Raw genomic sequence first — 17,687 nt, 5'->3', positions numbered from 1 at the left:
ATTTAACATTCTTTTAAAAAATAATCACCCTGTCAGTAAAAAAATACTTCAAATTATCATATAAATGGAAAGTACGGCCAAATCAGTGTTTTAAGTTTTAACAAGCGAGAAAAATGAAAAAAAAAAAAAAAAAAACAGAAACATATATTTAATATTCCCTCCTATTTCATGCTGCTAGATTTCGAAAATGAGAAATAATGTCGTTTTTGGTCGTGGGGATGAAAATCCGATTGATCTGGTTCAGTTCCTTCAACACCAATTTGATACTTCCAATAATGCTTTTGATTTGTTCTCTCTGTTTAACTCGGCTCCCGGCACTTCATATGAGGAAGTTTATGTAAGGTGGCATCCCCCTCCTATTGGATGGTTTCTCCTCAACACCGATGGGGCGTCAAAAGGAAATTCAAGCCCTGCTGGTTGTGGTGGAATTATTCGCGACGACTCGGATAATTTCATTTCAGCTAATCTATTTTCTTGTGGAGTCTGTAATTCTATGAAAGCGGAAATGAGAGCTCTACTAGCCGTGTTAGAGCATGCTCGATCTCTCCATATCACAAAACTTCTCGTTCTTATGGAACAATAGTTCGTGCGTGAGCTTCTTTCGAGACGAACAACTTTTAAGCTATGGATTACGTCCCTTGGTCTATCGTTACAACTAATTAACTAAGCTAGATGGATGGACTGTAAAAATAGACCATTCATATAGAGAGGCCAACTGTGGTGCTGCTGATTGGCTTGTTAATCAAGACGTTATTTCGGCTCCGTCATCTACCATTTTATCCGACCCGCCACACAGTCTTCGTTCTATTCTTTGTGAGGATATTCTAGGTGTTTCTATATCTCGTATCGTAGCTAGTTAGTTTTGCGACTTTGCTCCTCTTATGTAAAAAAAAAAAAAAAAAAAAAAAAAAAAAAAAAACAACTATCGTTCAAATCCTATCCTAGATGTTGCAAGTAACTCTAGGGTAAAATTCCAATTCCAACAGCAAAGTCACTCGTAACAAAATTACGCTCCCCATTTAAATACCAAATCTCAGTATTTCACATAACTTCCTATTTCTTCCGCGAAATTTATTCTCTCTTTCTTTCTCTTTCTCTTTCTATTTCTTCTTCTCCGTTACTGATCGATCATCTTCATATGAATCTCCATTAATCCTTCTTAATTACCTAATTTACGATCATTATTCCCTCACATTTCTGAAATTAATCCTCCATTTTTACCTTAATTTTTCATTTTTTTTTTGTTTTTATTCAGGAAATTTCGGCGGCTGAGTTAACTCGTTCACCCGGACGAGTGACGCGCGACTGATCCACCTTCCTCTCGCAAACCCTAGATTTTTAATCTAATTTAATCCCCTTTTTAATGGCAGCTTCCTCTAACACCAACTCCCCTCCCACCACCACCGAAAACACCACCGCAACCAACACCGCGGCGGCGGAAACTACGGTAACGCCGCCGTGGACGCAGATCGTGGCGCCTCCGTCGCCGGCGGCGAATGTTGTTGTCGGACTCGGAGAGAGTCCGGCGGAGGGAGGAGAGAGCAATGCGGCGGCGGCAACGGCGGTGGTGAGTAAGAAGCCGGCGTGGAATAAGAAGCCGATGACGATGGCGAAACCGTTTTCGACGGAGTTTGGACAGGGTGAAAGTGCTAGTCTTCCGGCGTTAATTGGGGCGGACTTTTGGCCGTCACTTATGGAGTGTACTAATAAGTCTTCTCCAAAGATGTTTTCTTCTACCAATGTTGGATCCCCTCTTTCTATTGAGGTTCGCCATTGTTAATTTACAATTCAATTTTATTTATAATCGGTTATCGTTTAATTTATATGCATTTTGATGACGGAGTTGTTGATTATGTGAATTGATGGTTAGTTGAAATTGGCGTGATGTTGAAAAAGTGAATTCTAGGGCTTTTGGTTGTTTGTTTTTAGTACTATTTGATTATTAACAATGTGCATTACCTACCAATTTCGATAATTATCGAAAGTAATTCTCCCTCCGTCCCAATCAATAGTTATTTTTGTTCGAAATCCCTTTCACATAAAAACTGAATAGATAACTCTTAATCGGAGTAAGCTTTTTATTGTTTTTACATTTGTGTAAAGAGTTTAATACCCACTCCGTCCCAATCAGCGATAATCATTTTTTAGGTTTGATTGAAACACATCTGGAAAAAAAAAAGTAAACAAATTTAGTGATTGATATTTCTTTTTTTTTTTTCCCAAAAGAAATTACTCTGTATAAAGTTCAGTGATGTGATTTAAGTATTGCTCATTCAGTTTAGGATGAAAGAACAAAACTTTGCATCATTAGTTTAAGTATCTGTGTAACTTTACCGTAGTCGATGATGCTGTTGTTGCAACTGTGTATATCTCGTGTGCTCAACGTTAATGATCTTGTCTTGTTGCAGTTGATGTTGTTTTATACTTCCCCCGTTCCAATAAGTTGTATACGTTTGCTTTATTTACGTACATCAATGCACGTTTTCTTTTGCTCATATCTTTAGCTACACATTACTAAAATTTATAAAAAATTGATATTAATAACGTACTTGATAAGACGATTTAAAAAAGATCTTACATGACTATCTTTTATGTTATATATTAGAAGTTATAATGAAGATTCTCCTCACCTATGAATAGTGCCCAAAAAGCAAACGTATACAACTCATTGGAACAGAGGAAGTATGTGACAAGCTGACATTGTTGCTTTTCTGATTGTTTTACGTGTCACGTATAGTTTTGATATTTGTGACTGCTGTATTTTTTGTTTCGGTGCTTTAGGTAACTGGAATTGATTCGTCGTCAACCGCAACAGTAGCATCATCGGTGCGATCACCAACATTACCTACACAAAAGCCGACTACTAGCTACCCAAAAAACCATTTAACTTCCAACCATGGACAGGTTGCGAGGCAAAAGTCAGCGAAGCGTGAGGGTGAAGGTAATTCACAATCTAATGGAGGGTTCTCTAATCAGGCTCCACAATCGGCCGGTGAGGGTTCTCATTATCATTATAGTCAAGGTTCTCCTAAGCCTAATTCTGGCGGTTATCCTGATAATTCTGGTAAAGACAATGTGCAAGCTCACAGTCATAGAGAGTCGGGTCAGAAAAATGCTAGTGGGGAGCATCCACATCACCGTAACTCTCTTAGGAAGGGGAATGGAGGGCCCCAATCACGTGGAGATGGGTCACATCAGAATTATGGGGGCAGACGAAGTAATCAGGAACGTGGTAATCATGACTGGAACCATCAAAAAAGTTTTAACGGGAGAGATGCTTCTTTCCAGCCAGCAGTTGTTTCAAGGGGCTTTGTGAGACCCCCGCCTGTTGCTACTCCGTTTATTCATCCTCCAACTATGCAGCCTTTGATAAATCCTATGATGGGGCCTGGTAGGTAGAATTTACTTGCTTTTTTAAGTGCTTTCATTGTTATTTGACATTGCTGACGGAATTCTATGTTCAGATTTGCCTTTTTTCTATATACCCCCGGGCGTGCAGTTAGTTGCACCTATGCCTCAGATGTATTTCCCTGCACCTGATCTTGAGTTGTATACTGAGATAATGAAGCAAATTGATTATTACTTCAGGTACTTGTATATGATCTTTTGTCACGAGGGATGGTCCTTTGATTGTGTTGACATTATGACTAGTTATTTTGACCATCATAGCATTTCTATTTTCTTGATGACAGTAATGAAAATCTAGTCAGAGACACTTTTTTGCGTCAGAAAATGGATGAAAATGGTTGGGTTTCTGTTGGTGTAATTTCAGAGTTCAATAAGGTAAGCTCCCTACTTTTTCTGTGTCCATGTATGTAACACATTTCCTAGTTTTTGTCCGCCCGTGGTTGTCATCTCAATGTGTTATCTTGTCTTTAACTTTACTGTGTATATTTTTCGCCTTTTTTGTGTCCTATTCTTCGGAAATGAGGGTTTTAAGTTTGGAACTGCGCATTTGTTTCAGTAAGCTACCGCTGTTTAAGCTAATAACAAAATATAACGTGGCGTGCAAATTTTAAGCAAAATTTAGGATTTTTCTATTACATATAATGATCGCTTAACCGTACGTGTAACTTTTTGGAAATTGATGAAATAATAAATTGCGTCAGGTGGATCACTCTTTACTTATCAATGCTTGTTTGACATGCTTATTCTCAAGAACATAAGGGATGCTGGTCTAGATATGTGGTACTTACTTGATCTAAACAGGAGAATTTAGATGAACATATCCTAGTAGCTTGAATGCTTGACTTGAGACATGTGTACGCATGGATGGTATGATGGATTAGGAAGCTCGGTAGACCTTCATCTTGTAGTGGCTTAAAGACTAGTTTATAATTGAGATAGGTGAATGATTTGGAACAAGTTTGGACCACTATCTCCCTTTAAATTGTTATGCTGATTTGGTGTCTGCAGAGCTTGTTGATAAGGGTGTGTTTTCATACCATTTTAGGAGGCAAATGAGGGTGGGAGGATAGAGGAGAGGGATAGGGAGAGAAGGGGAATGGAGGGCGCTCAGGCTGTCTATTAATGCCTATATGTTATCACTATGTTGATGTGTCTCAGGCTCGAAGTTTGTTAGATGGGAAACGTTTGCATGGAAGTTTTTCTTGTGGATTATGGCATCATTTTACTAACATCAAAGAGAAGCATAATAGAATTACAAAGCCTCGATCTCTAAGTTATTTGGATTTTCGGCTTGCGGTTAGCTGGGCAATTGTGATTTTATCTCTCATTCTTTTTTTCTTGCTGACCTATTTAGGAAACTCTATAGGGTTTTGTTTCATCTGGAACTTTCTAGTTTGAATCTCAGTGGAATGCTTATCGAGTGTTAAGAGTATGCATTTCTAGAAGCATTATATTCACAGAATTTGGAAGGAATGAATATTGAACTCTGTGGCATGCATACCTTCTAGCATCTTCGTCACAAATTATGCATGCAATGAATATTGGATATAAGTTTGTATCTCATTAATATTAGGGGCTAAAGTAGCTGAGTGTGAGATTTTTATTGCCTAGTTTGCCTATGCAATCAAATTTTACATTTTTTTTTTTTTGCCTTCCTGTAGGTCACATTTGTTGGATCTTTTGTGCTCTGCAAGGCAATTCCTTGCATTTTTGTTAAGTTTTGTGTACATGTAGACATTATTAATAAATAGTCAAATTCAGGCGGATGATTGGTTGTGGCCTGTGTGCTGGTGCCGTTGTGCTAAATAATTGGTACAGAGTATAAGAAAGTCTTCAACCTGTTCAGCTACTTAAGTTTCCTATTTGATCTGAGGTTGCCGAAAAGCATATATTTACTTTCTCTGATTTCTTATTAGTTTTGAGGTTCATGAATCTTCTTGTTTGAGTTTATTAACTGAATTTAGTTTTCTGATCTTTCTTCACACGGTTATTGCCCCCTTTTGAAGATTTGCATGCACAGCCCTGTTCCATGTCTGCAGGAATATAAGTCTGACACAGTCACACCCTTTAACTTGATACTAATTCTGAGAATGTTTGCAGGTCAAATCTCTGACAAATGACACTTTCCAAATTCTAGAAGCTGTTAGGCACTCCACAGTTGTTGAAGTACAGGTTAGTTTCCTGAATCTTGGTAACTTCAGTCTACTACTAAGAACATACTTGACATGTTTATCTGTCATCTAAATCAATGCTAGATTTATTCCATTTGACTTTGCTTCACGCATATTGCTGAACCCCCCTTATTAAAATTTTTGCAGGGCGATAAAATTAGGAGACGTGGTGATTGGATGCGATGGGTGATGCCGCCTTCTGTGCAGTTTCCAATGTCAGACGCACAGTCGCCTAAGGGCCCACCAGTATCTGCACTAACAGATCGCATTCAAAGTATCTCGGTTGACGAGAAGACCCATGATCCTAGCATTATGAAGGCTGCGGTAGGTGATTCAAGTAGTTCTCCACAGACTGGCGTGGATAAGGCAAGTCCTGGTGGGTGTTGATCCTCTGGATCCAGCCATTTTTTCGTGCAACAACTACGCTGCTGAGTAATCGAGGAGATAGGAACAGTAAAGGACCTTGGTGAGTATATTTTGTTCTGATTCATGGTCTAACTGATCGATGCGCAGTACCAGGCAGAACAACAAAAACTTTTGAGTACCCTCAAAAAAATCAGAAAAAAAAAATAAAAAAATAAAAAAACTGAAAATACTAAAAAAAAGAGTTTGCAAAATGAACTAAGAAGGTAGCTTGTGAAAAATGAGTCCCACAAAGAACTTTTTGGTTTGTCTTTTTGATATAGTAGCAGAGCAGGAGTTTGTGCAATATTTTAAGCGGGTTTTTGGTGGCATCAGTCTTGCTTTCATGTTCACTCGGCATTTGTTTTGTGAACTTCTGAAATGTCGTGTGGGTGGGCAAGTCTTGTAAATTGGGCTGGAGACTGAGTTGAGTTTTTGTCTGAAGCTGCTGATTGTTCGGCCAAGCTCCTGCCTGTTTAACTTGTTTCGGCCAAGCTCCTGCCTGTTTAACTTGTTTCGGTAAACCCTGCTTGCAACTATATATATACAGTGACATATCCAGTTTGATACTCTTGCGAGTTAAAGCTCGCATAGACTTGTTTTCTCATGGTGGCATAAACTATATAGGTTAGAATTTTGTCTCTGGAATTTTATTAAACCTTTTGCCTTGAATGTTGGTAGATAATTTTTTTTTTTTTTTTTTTTTTTCTTACTGTTGAGTAGATTTGTAGTACATGCCTGTTAATACCCGCTTAATTGCATTATTTTCCTCTCAAATATGTCTCGGTAGCCTGGATACATGATATGAGGGTCAGATCCACTGTTTCGGTTTGACTGATGTGTAGAATGTAAATTTGGCACTCCTCTCCATTAACCCGCACCAATTAAAAAATAATTCCAAATTTGAGCGGGGATTTTATCTCCCCCTTCCCTTCCAAATGACCCAATGGCAAGCAACATACCCTGTATCCAGAGTGACCTGTCTGCCCGGTTTCTATTGACCCGTTTGATAGTCGATACCATAATCTTCACAAAAACTAAGATAATAGGTTACATGTTCAAATATTCAAAATTTTATAATATCATAATAGGAAGTTAGGATCACGACATTAAATAAATAAATAAACTTGTGGCAAAAGAGATTAGGTTTAAAGACATATGGCTCAAATTTCTCGATTTCTAAATAAGCTAGCCAATGTAACATTTGCGAATGTAACCAAATACTAAGGTAAGACAAGAATACATTGGCCTTCAGCATATTCACTAATGTCAAAAAATCTGATTTCAAGACGATACTTTCGAGCTCCATCTGTCTCGTAGTACTAGAGCTGTCAAGTCTGACCCGACCCAAGTGACCCAAACCCGAGCAAACCCGACCTGGTAGGACGTGAAAATGCTGCAACCTGAAATCGAACCTGATCTGAGATCACCTGAGCTGGGTCTCAAGTTCTTCATGTAAGGAAGAGGCCCGGTGCCAAGGAGGAGGACATCGCGGCTAGAAAGAAAAAAAGCTTAAAAAGCCAAAAACAAGGACACGACGGAATCACCGAGCCAATACATGTTTTGACCCGACTTGACCGGATAACTATCTCGACCCGAAAGCTAACCCGACCCGAATGATAACCCGACATTAATTTGAAATATAACACCGACATAAACGAATAGTCAAGGCGATAAAGACCAAAATAAACCATTATGAACGACTTTTATAAAGTATTTTAAAACTAATTACAGTACATCTTATAACTTCGCTAAATAAATCATAACTCAACTCAAGTAGGTGAAAACAGGAAAAAAATTGACTGAATAATAATTTGATGAGCCAAATCAAGAAAAACCCGACCCAAACCCGACAAATTATCAAAATTTACTGACCCGATAATGGCCCGGTTCAGAAATGAGCTTGATAATGATCCGATCCGGCCCGACCCTGACCCGTTTCGAGCTAAGAATTGATCCGTTTAACCTGATCCGTACCCGACCCGAACTTAGTCATGACCCGATATGACCCCACCCATGACTCGATTGCCACCTCTAGTCCTCTACGCCTCTACGCAACCCGTACGTAACCCAAACTCAGCAGCCTTCGCCTATTAGTAATACGGAGTAATTACTTCAATGTGAGTAATGTGACTGCCTGACTGAGTGACTGGTAATCATTCTAATTACGAGTATGATACGGGGTATTATTATAGAAAAGTTGAATAGAAATTCAATTAAATATCATGATAATATTGTTCCTGTCTGATTATATCAACAAGTCCGTTATCGTCCAGTGGTTAGGATATCTGGCTTTCACCCAGGAGACCCGGGTTCAATTCCCGGTAACGGAAAATTTTTAATTTTCGATTTCTACCTCGTCAACAGTTTCTTGTTTCCATTGCTGGTTTTGTTACCTACACGACTACACTACACCTGAATCCTGTGATGTCTCCTTGCTTATGTAATTTGTGAACTACGACTACGAAAACAAAGTAAAAGATACCGAAAACAATCAAACTTGCCATATAATTTTGCATTCCCATTTTCATATAATTTTATCTACACTTAAATGGGCAATTACAGAAAATCCAATCACAAAAAAAAAAATGATGTACCTGTTTTGGCACACATCGCCACAAATAGAGACGGTAAGGAGGCGGCGCTAGGACATGACAAAAATTATGAAATTGTAACCCATTGAAACATGGGAAAAAAATCATGAATTTGTTTATTATCCCTCGTCGATTTTTAAAATTCACTGTAGGAGGGTTATGGCCTAAAAAGGCGAGAATCCAGCGACATGGAACGAAGAAGAATACCAAATTACCATTTCCTCAGTTAACTCAGCTTGATCTCTGCACACCTTGACATCTTCTACAAGAAACCGGCATACAGGACATGTTTTCCGAGGGGAATCAAACCAACGTTCGACACATGTCGAGTGAAAATGGTGTAGGCACGGTAGTACCTTAATTTCCTCCCCTTCCTTGATTAGCCTTGACAAGCACACACAACAACACTCATCTTCTGACTGACCCATCACCTCGCGTTGTCCTTGGTCTAGAGTTGTCGATTCCTCGAGGGTTCTTAACCCGATGTAATTGAAGATCAAGCATATTATGTTCTGCATAACTATGTTGCTTAGTGTGAGGTTAATTACGTTAATTGTAGTAGACTAATAGTAGTAGTAGTAGTAAAAGAGAGAAGGAAGATATTATTCTTTGTTTCTTGGAACATGTTAACTTTTTATTATGTCATGTGCATGCTACTTGAATTGACAGTCGATCTTTTTTGCGTGGATTGCAAGTGTTTGTAAGGTTGGAGTGTCATCCACATTTTGGTTGCACCTAAACTAGGTGTTGGTGTTAACCTTTCATCCTTTTTCCCATTTTATAATAATACGAAGTAATATTATAATTAAGCAACAGATGTAAAATAGCTTAGTCGCGTATAGTCATGAGAAGTGATACTCATAGCCTAGATTCGAATTTCGTCAGTATCAAAATCGCTTTTGTGGAGGGAATAAGCACCAACTAAGATATAAAGGGAAAGAATTAAAATGATGTTTCTTGTAAAGAAAAGTAGTAAGGGGTTGTTTGGTTGCCAATCAAAAAACGCATGAATTTAAATTCATGTGAATTGTAAATGGGTAAATTGTTTGGTTACCCCAATTCACATGAATTGGAAGTTTACATGAATTCCAATTACTTTATAACGGAGGAAGTTGCTTACCTAAGCCCCTAGGCAAGTGAGAATGCCTACATGAATTTCACTTCCTTGATGGTAACCAAACAATATTTTGTAATTTATCTGAATTCTAAAATCATGTGTTTTTTTACTTGCTAGACAATACAAATTTTCTTTTTGATTTTCTTATCACGTGCCTAGTGGACAAAGATTCGAAACACCGTTTTCTTAATGATTTGAGTCATCACCAACTTAATTAATTGATGATTACCTTAAGAGTTGAGCAATGTTACTCTAAAGACACTTAATTATTGAATGATGAATGATAATAGCCAACATTATGTGCATTTTGTCATACTTTTTCTTAAGTGATGAATGATGACTCTAAAGACACTACATTTTTCTAATTCTCCCTCACATATTGGTCATATGTAGTGAGGCATTACTTAACTACAACAGCCAAAAATAAAGAAATTAGGAACCAAAGAAGATAAATGTGACAAGATTTTTCAATGCAAGAGTTCAAATTCTCTAATGATAGGGTTGAACATAATTTGTCATCAATCGGTTCATTGTCGTTCAACCGTTACGATACCTCGGGGAGACCCAGGTTTGATTTCCGACAACAAAACCTATTTATCGTAGACCCCGTCTTATGGGAGACTAACTGCATACTAATATAAGCTAACCAGATTCCGAAAAAGAAAATGAAAAGATAAGAGATAAACGGGATTTGAAAAGCTTACCTGAAAACTGGAAAGCGTCAACAATACGAAAGAAGCTATAAAATTCCGTAAACCAAAAGTTTATATGATGAATTGATGATCAAAGAGGCCTATATTTTCTCCCTTCTTGTACAAGTTAAAAAACATGTGTACCAGTTGTTCATAATAACAACGCAAATAAACTTGCAAATATAAATAAATGGATAAGGATAAGGTTGGAAAACAGTTTTATCAATCTTTCATATGTTACTGTTTATGAATTTAATTTCAGCATTTATGAGTTATAAATAATTATTTATTCCCAACAGTTTTTCATTTGCAAATTGCAACATTGTGGGGTGTGGGATATGACTGGATACGTACTCGTATTATTTAGCGGTTGTACATGATGAAATAAAGCAAAATGCGATATCAAAGTATTCAACTTTTATTCTCATAATAAGACCGCCTCAATAAGACTTTGCTTATATATTCCGACGTCCAGGAAAAAAAAAACGATTTTTGATACAGCAGGAATATCCTGCAAATATTGTAAAATGATGTAGCATCACGAGTCAGGACAGTTGGTTCCGAATTAACAGAAAAAAGGAGGGATTGTACAGAATGTTTGCAGCAACAGCAATACAGGTCCCCTGATGCTCTGCAGGATATAAGAACAGTTCAACCATATACGATTCCTATAGAGGATATACGGACTACTAGTTGATCTCGTTCTTTGTGGCAGAAGATTTGCCAGTAGCGGATGATTCATCTTCTTCAAGTATTTTGCCATCCTTTGGAACTAAGCGAGGTATCCCATCAACAATCTACAGTTAGCACGGAAGAATGTTAGTTTCAGGCGCAAGCTTTACGGCTTCATGCTAGATTAAATCGAATAATAAGTTTGACACACAGCTAACCAAGGTGGTTTAAAATGACAGTAGCAGGGCTGGCAGAATCATTAGTGATTAAATGTGGAAGGGTGTTGGCGATGTTGTTGGTGTTCTCATCGTATTTTCTGAATGTCAGTAGCTTATCTTACATCCTATGTTCCGAGTTCCTTGGGTATTTGAGCTAATGATACTACGGTGCTACAATAACCACCACAATAACCCCGGAATGATTTGGGATTGACAAACATGAATCATTATAAACCAGCAATCAGACGTTAAAAATGAAAAGTAAAGAAGGCGGCCAACAAGCCAATCTAGTTTAAAGTTCATGTGTTGTAGATCATACAGGACCGAGCGGGAAATGGGTCACATTTTTGACGCAGACGATCGTGTTGGTCCATAAAGACAGAAAATGAAGGTTAGTACACATTCGATATGGCTGCATGAATCACAGTGTTGGAAGCGACTGAAAAATGCCGAGAAACATGCTAGAGGTGCACAATTGCAGATTAATGTTGTGATACAAATTGATCTAATGTTATAAAAGGATGTGTCAAGTCTAATTCGACCATTCCCCATAGTAAGGGCACTATGGATCCTAATACCAACATCAAATCGACTGAAAGTTCTCGAGAAACACCCTAGAAGCGCAAAGAGGATGTGGCTAACAATTGATCCAGTATTAAAAAATGAAGTGGTGGATCAAGCCAAATTCAACTTTTCCCATAGCGAGAAAAATGCAGACCAAAACAGCGCTAGACGAATCAACCACGCACTGGTGGTCTCCAAATGCATAAATTGAAGGGTATACGAGACAGACAACATCCCGATGAAAGTTTTTGAGCTGCACTAAACTTTACACGAAAATTGCCAATGTCCTATATCAACAAAATCCGTAATCTATCCAGGATAACATTAAAACCAGCAATTCATGCAACCGCTGTGAATATTTAAAGCAGAGTTTTGGGTTGAAAATTTAAAGAACATCTTATAGTTGGAATTTTGGAAATAGCTCTTTGTACAAGGACTTAGAGATCCTATGGTGCTCAATAGTTATTGCTCGTACAGTCATACCTCAATGTAACAGTTGTTCAGGTAGGCCCAGAAATCCAGACTTGCAAGGTTATAGTACACTTAATACACGTCTGAGACGCCATTATAGGACTTAGTGTTAGACTTTAGTAGTTTAGAGTCCGCTATAAACTGATACTGATCATATAAAAGTAGTGAAACAAATCATTATGCTCTCGTTCCCATGGTAGTGACACCGTGGATGCAAAATGCTAAACGACCAAAATGACACCCATGTGGGGCAGAAAGTAATTTTAAGGTGTCTATGAGTTGTTGACATCCCGAACTCTTCTAAACTTGGAGCTTAAGGTGGTCATTGCATGCCTAAATTAAGGTTATATTCACACCAGAGATGGTTTCCTCGGATAATGGTATGAAATCACTCCGATTAACTGAAGCTTCATAGGATCACATGTTAAGGACCTTTGTCACCCTTTACCGAATATAACATTAAACAGCGGCAAATCACCCAACCAATAAATCTTCTTTCAAAGACAAAATTTAGGGTCAAATTTTACCATCTTAAGTGCAAAAATGGGTCTCCACTCTCCACACATAGCCATATTGGTCATAGACTCATAAATAACTACGGGGACAGTTTAACGAGTACGGTGTAAGAATCAAGTGAAAGTAGTCAGAACCATCCAAGGCATGCAGATTGATTGTCGTGATAACAATTGCTACAATATCAACTTATAAGTTATAACGTGGTGTATCAAGTCAGATTCAACTTCCCTCGTGATAGGAGAACTCTGGACGAAAACACCCTTAGATGAATAAATCAAGCAGTTATGGGAGAAAACTAGTTATAGGGTTTCTATGAGTTGCTGTTAGCAACCAAACTCGTCCTGACAAATTTGGCCAGGATAGTCTTGAAGGCATAAAACTGAAGGTTATAACTCACATATAAGACGACTTCCCTGAACAATGTTCTGGAATTACTCAAACCTTTACACGAAACTTCCTAAGGTCGAATATGAAGCAGATAAGACACACATTACCAAGAAAACAAAAAAAAAAAAAATCTGTAATCCATGCAACCACTTAGAATCCTTTAGGAGGCAGTCTAACATCTTTCCGGAGAAGATGGGACTTGGTAGTGGTTCTAAGGTACATATAAGTTGATGTTGACAAACCTAATTCTTAGATAATGATTCGGGGTGGTCTAAAACTACGAAACTTGAAGGTTATAATACACGTTCAGGACAACTTCATCTGGCTTAGTGCGGAAATTGATTGAAATTTGTCAAGGAATGCACATTAAATGTGGTGATAAAAATTGCTCTTATATTAAACTATACATGGTGGAGCAAACCATCTATGACATTCCCCAAGGTAGAAGCACTAGGTTTGAAAGGCAGTGTTGCTCGAGGTGGTCTCACAATGCCAGAATTGAGACTTCAACGGGGAATATTTTGAGATTATTTCTATCTCAAATGAAGCTTCCAAGGTCATATTTCGACTACATTCAAGATAACATTAACGTCGGAAAATCATGAAAGCCTAAAATGGCCTTCAGGAAAGTAATTAGGGGTCAAATTATTACCTCATCGGCAAAAATTGGTCTCGATAAGTGGCCATTGATCCTAGACTCCTAGGTGTGTCTGTGAGTGGTAACTGGTAACTGGTAACTAATGTTTCGGTTGGTCCAGAAAGGCTGCATTTGAACCTAAGAGTTTAATTTAGGAAAGTTTAATCAGCACAGTGCCACAGTGTTATATTCAAGAAAGTTATTATGCAGCATTCTAGAGATGCAGATAGGTTATTGCAACAACGACAACAATTGATCCAAAGATAAATTTGGGGTCAAATTACCATCACGTCGACAAAATTGTCTCGAGATATGACTAATGTTCCTAGGGTGTCTATGAGTTGTTGCTGATACCTTGGAATTGCAACTTTGCTGGTTGCAGATTAAAGGCCTCTAATTCAGACACAAATTTAAGCTGCAAAATTCCTCTCATCTACTTAATGGGAAGTTTTTCACCCACTGAATCGCTGTTCTGATAACCGGAATCAAGTTTCATATCCATGCTTTCCTAAACTCAGCAACATTCTTTAGGTATTCCAAGGAAAAGATTCATGCTTTCCTAAACCAAGTTTCATATCCATGTTAATACCTTAATTCTAGCAACCGCGACTAAATTAGGCTGTGTTCTTCCCATTATCCCAGGAAAAGGGATTACAATTTACAAACAAGTTACAATTGAGCTTCTATATCTACATCAAACTGCAAAATCTCTTACCACCAAACATACAATTGACACATACATATAACAGCAACAAAATTAAAATGTGAATGAAATGCAAAACTAACCGGAAACGAAACACCAATTTGATCGCTGATTAATGAACCTGTCTTCTCACAATACCTGATCAAAAACACACATTCAAAACCCTAAACAGCAACACAGTCAATTTTGAACATGTCTAACCATGACATTTGATACAACAAAAAAAAAAACACTACCCACTGCCACAATGGCTCCCGTAAACCGCAAACTGCAGGGCAAGGGGCATAGGATATACGCAACTTTACCCTTATGTTATAACACAAAGAGACTGTTTCCGAATGACCTTTAATTTAAAATAGAGCGAATATAATCGAACCTTAGGGGTTGTTTGGTTAATGGGCAAACCAGAATTTCATTAAGAGTCTTACTAATTCCTTCTCCTAAACTTTTTAGCACAACTCTACTTCCTCTCACCATTTTTTTTTTCACTAATTAAATTAATTTGGAATCTTATTTCTATTTATACTCCCCAAACTAAACTCGTCGTTTTAACACTTTTTTAACACAAACGACGTCGTATCAACCTCATCCTTTGCACCCCATTTAACATGATTTTTTTAGAGAGAGAAACAAATAGAGAGAGAAAGCAAAGAATCGTGAATGTACGTTAATGGCGGAAATCAAATTCAAAAATAAATTAAACCCAATTTCAGATGAATGGCTAGAGTGTTAATTCGAACTATCTCATGCCGAAGATACCCTTCTTTTTCACAATATTTCCCTCATTATTTTATTCATGATGATAATAATAATAATATTTCAATTGTTCATCAAATTTCAAACTATTTAGATCATAAAAACCTAAAAAGATCCCAAATTTATCAAATTCATGCACAATTAATAACTTCTGGTAGAATACAAAACCCTTTTTTATGCAGTAAATTGCTAAAATTATCATCTTTTGTTGAAGATTTGCGTTACATTGTGTGGGTTTTTGATTTAATTAAAAACCCAGGTATTGTTTGTGTTAATACTGTGATTAAGGCGTGTTCTTTAAGTTGTTTGCCATCAAAAGGTGTGCATTTTTACTTTTTAAAAAATGGTGGGATTTTCCCTAATTCTTATACTTTTCCTCCATTATTAGTTGTTGTTTTAAGTTGAGTGATGTTAATTTGGGTGAAATGTGTCATGGGCAAGTGATTAAGTATGGATTTAATGGTGTTTTACAAATTGAGAATTCATTGATTCATATGTATGCTTCTTGTGGTGTGATTGAGATTGCATTGAAAGTGTTTGATGGAATGCTTGAGAGAGATTCCGTGTCGTGGAATTCGATGATTGATGGCTTTGCGAAAATGGGTGATTTGAAGAGTGCACATAAGGTGTTTGATGTAATGCCTGAGAGAAATGTGGTGTCTTGGAATGTTTTGATGAGTGGTTATCTGCAGGGTAAGAATCCGGGCCTGGTTTTGAAGCTTTTTAGGGAGATGGTGACTAAAGAGGTATTAGAGAACGATACGACTGTGGTTAATGTTGTTACGGCTTGTGGAAGGTCTGCTACACTCAAAGAGGGAGCTTCTGTACATGGGTTTCTAGTTAGAAGATTGTGGAATTTGAATTTGATTGTAAACACGGCCCTAATCAATATGTATAATAAATGTCGTAAAGTAGATGTGGCGTGTGCTATTTTTGATAGTTTACCAAGGAAAAATTTAGTTTGTTGGAATTCAATGATCTTGGGTCATTGCCTCCATGGCGATCCTAGGGATGGGCTTCGTTTATTTGGAGATATGGTTCTTTCGACTAAGTTGAGTAATGAAATGGAAACTCGCAAGAATGCACTCTCAAGTCTACGAGAACTTGATGTATATGGTTTGTGCCTGTACACAGTGCAGAGCTCATGGAAGAAGGACGAATATATTTCCAACAGATGGTTGATGTATATGGTTTAAACCCCAATTTTGCACATTATTGGTGCATGGCTAATCTTCTTGCAAGCAATGGCCTCTTGCAAGAAGCATTAGAGACTGTTAGGAATGTCAGCGACTGTGTCATTGATATGCGGTCTGAATCTGTAGTGTGGGCAACTTTGCTAAGTTCATGCCGATTCCAATGTGAAACATCTCTAGGTGAACAAGTAGCCAAAGCACTGATAGAATTAGAACCAAACAATCCAATGTGCTACGCTCTACTCTACAACATTTATGCAGCAGCTGGTCTATGGGAAAATGCTGCCGAGGTCAAAAACTTGATGAAGAAAACACTCACTGGGAGATTGCCTGGTTGTAATCTTGTCGATCTGATAGAAATTGTTCACAATTTAAGAGTAGCAGATAGGATGGAATGTGGAGAGGATGTAGTTATGATGATAAATGAGGCTCTTAGGCATAGCGATTCTAATTCTCGGCCCCAAGAACACTCCTTATCAAACATAGTGTGTCAACCTTAGACCTGGTTTTTGAGACTAGTGCTTAAATTGATGAGATTGGGTGACTTTACCAGTGGGTTGGGCAAACACTAAAAGTGGTGGCAATGTGTAATGCTGCGAAAGACGCCTGCGTCTTCACGAAAGAACTGTGAAGTGCATGTGTTCGCGAAAGGGCTCTGAAGAGCACATCTTGGCAAAAGGATTGATTATATTGCTGTTTCTTTGCCCGTCTCAAGCTTACATCTCTGATCAAAGTGTGAAAATTTGTTCTGTTCTTTTGATAGGTTATACTCACATTTCAATTAGCGATTGTTCAGTTTTGTAGCGAAAATACAGCTGATCCAATGATGGACCAACTTGTAAGTTACTCCGTAGTTATTACGAAGTAATAATAGGAAACGAAATATATCTGTCTGTTGATTTTTTTTGGTAAGATTTTGACGGGAAATTAAAATTGCGTTAAATTCACATTTTATGGGTTTGATGACTCCATTAGTTAAATTTATGGGTTTTAATAAACCACTTTCACGTCCAACCGCGCTGCCTTTTTTTCTAATATAATCTTTCGCCGAACTGTAGATGATGTTGGTTTCATCTTAATCGCATCATGTGTTTTTACCTCCGGCACTCAGCTACTTGTAATTCTGGGCAGTTTCCTAGGTCTGTCTAATCCCTTGTAATATTGGTGGTTTCCTAACTCTAATGAA

At 37.8% G+C, this 17,687-nt stretch overlaps 2 protein-coding genes, 1 non-coding gene and 1 pseudogene across 3 annotated transcripts; 3 read left to right on the top strand and 1 right to left on the bottom strand.

The window, feature by feature from the left end:
• The first annotated feature begins 987 nt into the window (after window positions 1–987).
• Window positions 988–6,653, top strand: LOC141622325 (la-related protein 1C-like). The gene is made up of 6 exons (XM_074438375.1): window positions 988–1,765; window positions 2,782–3,391; window positions 3,465–3,588; window positions 3,693–3,783; window positions 5,509–5,580; window positions 5,727–6,653. The coding sequence occupies exons 1-6, from the start codon at window positions 1,364–1,366 to the stop codon at window positions 5,964–5,966; spliced, it is 1,539 nt and encodes a 512-aa protein (XP_074294476.1). The 5' UTR covers window positions 988–1,363; the 3' UTR covers window positions 5,967–6,653.
• Window positions 6,654–8,242: 1,589 nt separating this feature from the next.
• TRNAE-UUC (transfer RNA glutamic acid (anticodon UUC)) lies at window positions 8,243–8,314 on the top strand. Its single transcript has one exon. It is a non-coding gene; the product is annotated as a tRNA-Glu (tRNA).
• A 167-nt stretch (window positions 8,315–8,481) lies between these two features.
• Window positions 8,482–15,061, bottom strand: LOC141622324 (uncharacterized). The gene is made up of 4 exons (XM_074438374.1): window positions 14,929–15,061; window positions 14,636–14,690; window positions 9,803–11,181; window positions 8,482–9,531 (listed from the first exon to the last, which is right to left on the bottom strand). The coding sequence occupies exons 1-3, from the start codon at window positions 15,027–15,029 to the stop codon at window positions 11,074–11,076; spliced, it is 264 nt and encodes an 87-aa protein (XP_074294475.1). The 5' UTR covers window positions 15,030–15,061; the 3' UTR covers window positions 8,482–9,531; window positions 9,803–11,073.
• A 129-nt stretch (window positions 15,062–15,190) lies between these two features.
• On the top strand, window positions 15,191–17,121 carry LOC141622322 (pentatricopeptide repeat-containing protein At3g51320-like; annotated as a pseudogene).
• Window positions 17,122–17,687: the final 566 nt, after the last annotated feature.

Source organism: Silene latifolia, chromosome X (genome assembly GCF_048544455.1).
Source record: "Silene latifolia isolate original U9 population chromosome X, ASM4854445v1, whole genome shotgun sequence".
In the NCBI taxonomy this organism is placed as follows: domain Eukaryota; kingdom Viridiplantae; phylum Streptophyta; class Magnoliopsida; order Caryophyllales; family Caryophyllaceae; genus Silene; species Silene latifolia.
Note: the sequence above shows the minus strand (reverse complement) of the source record. Positions and strands in the feature narration are given on the sequence as shown.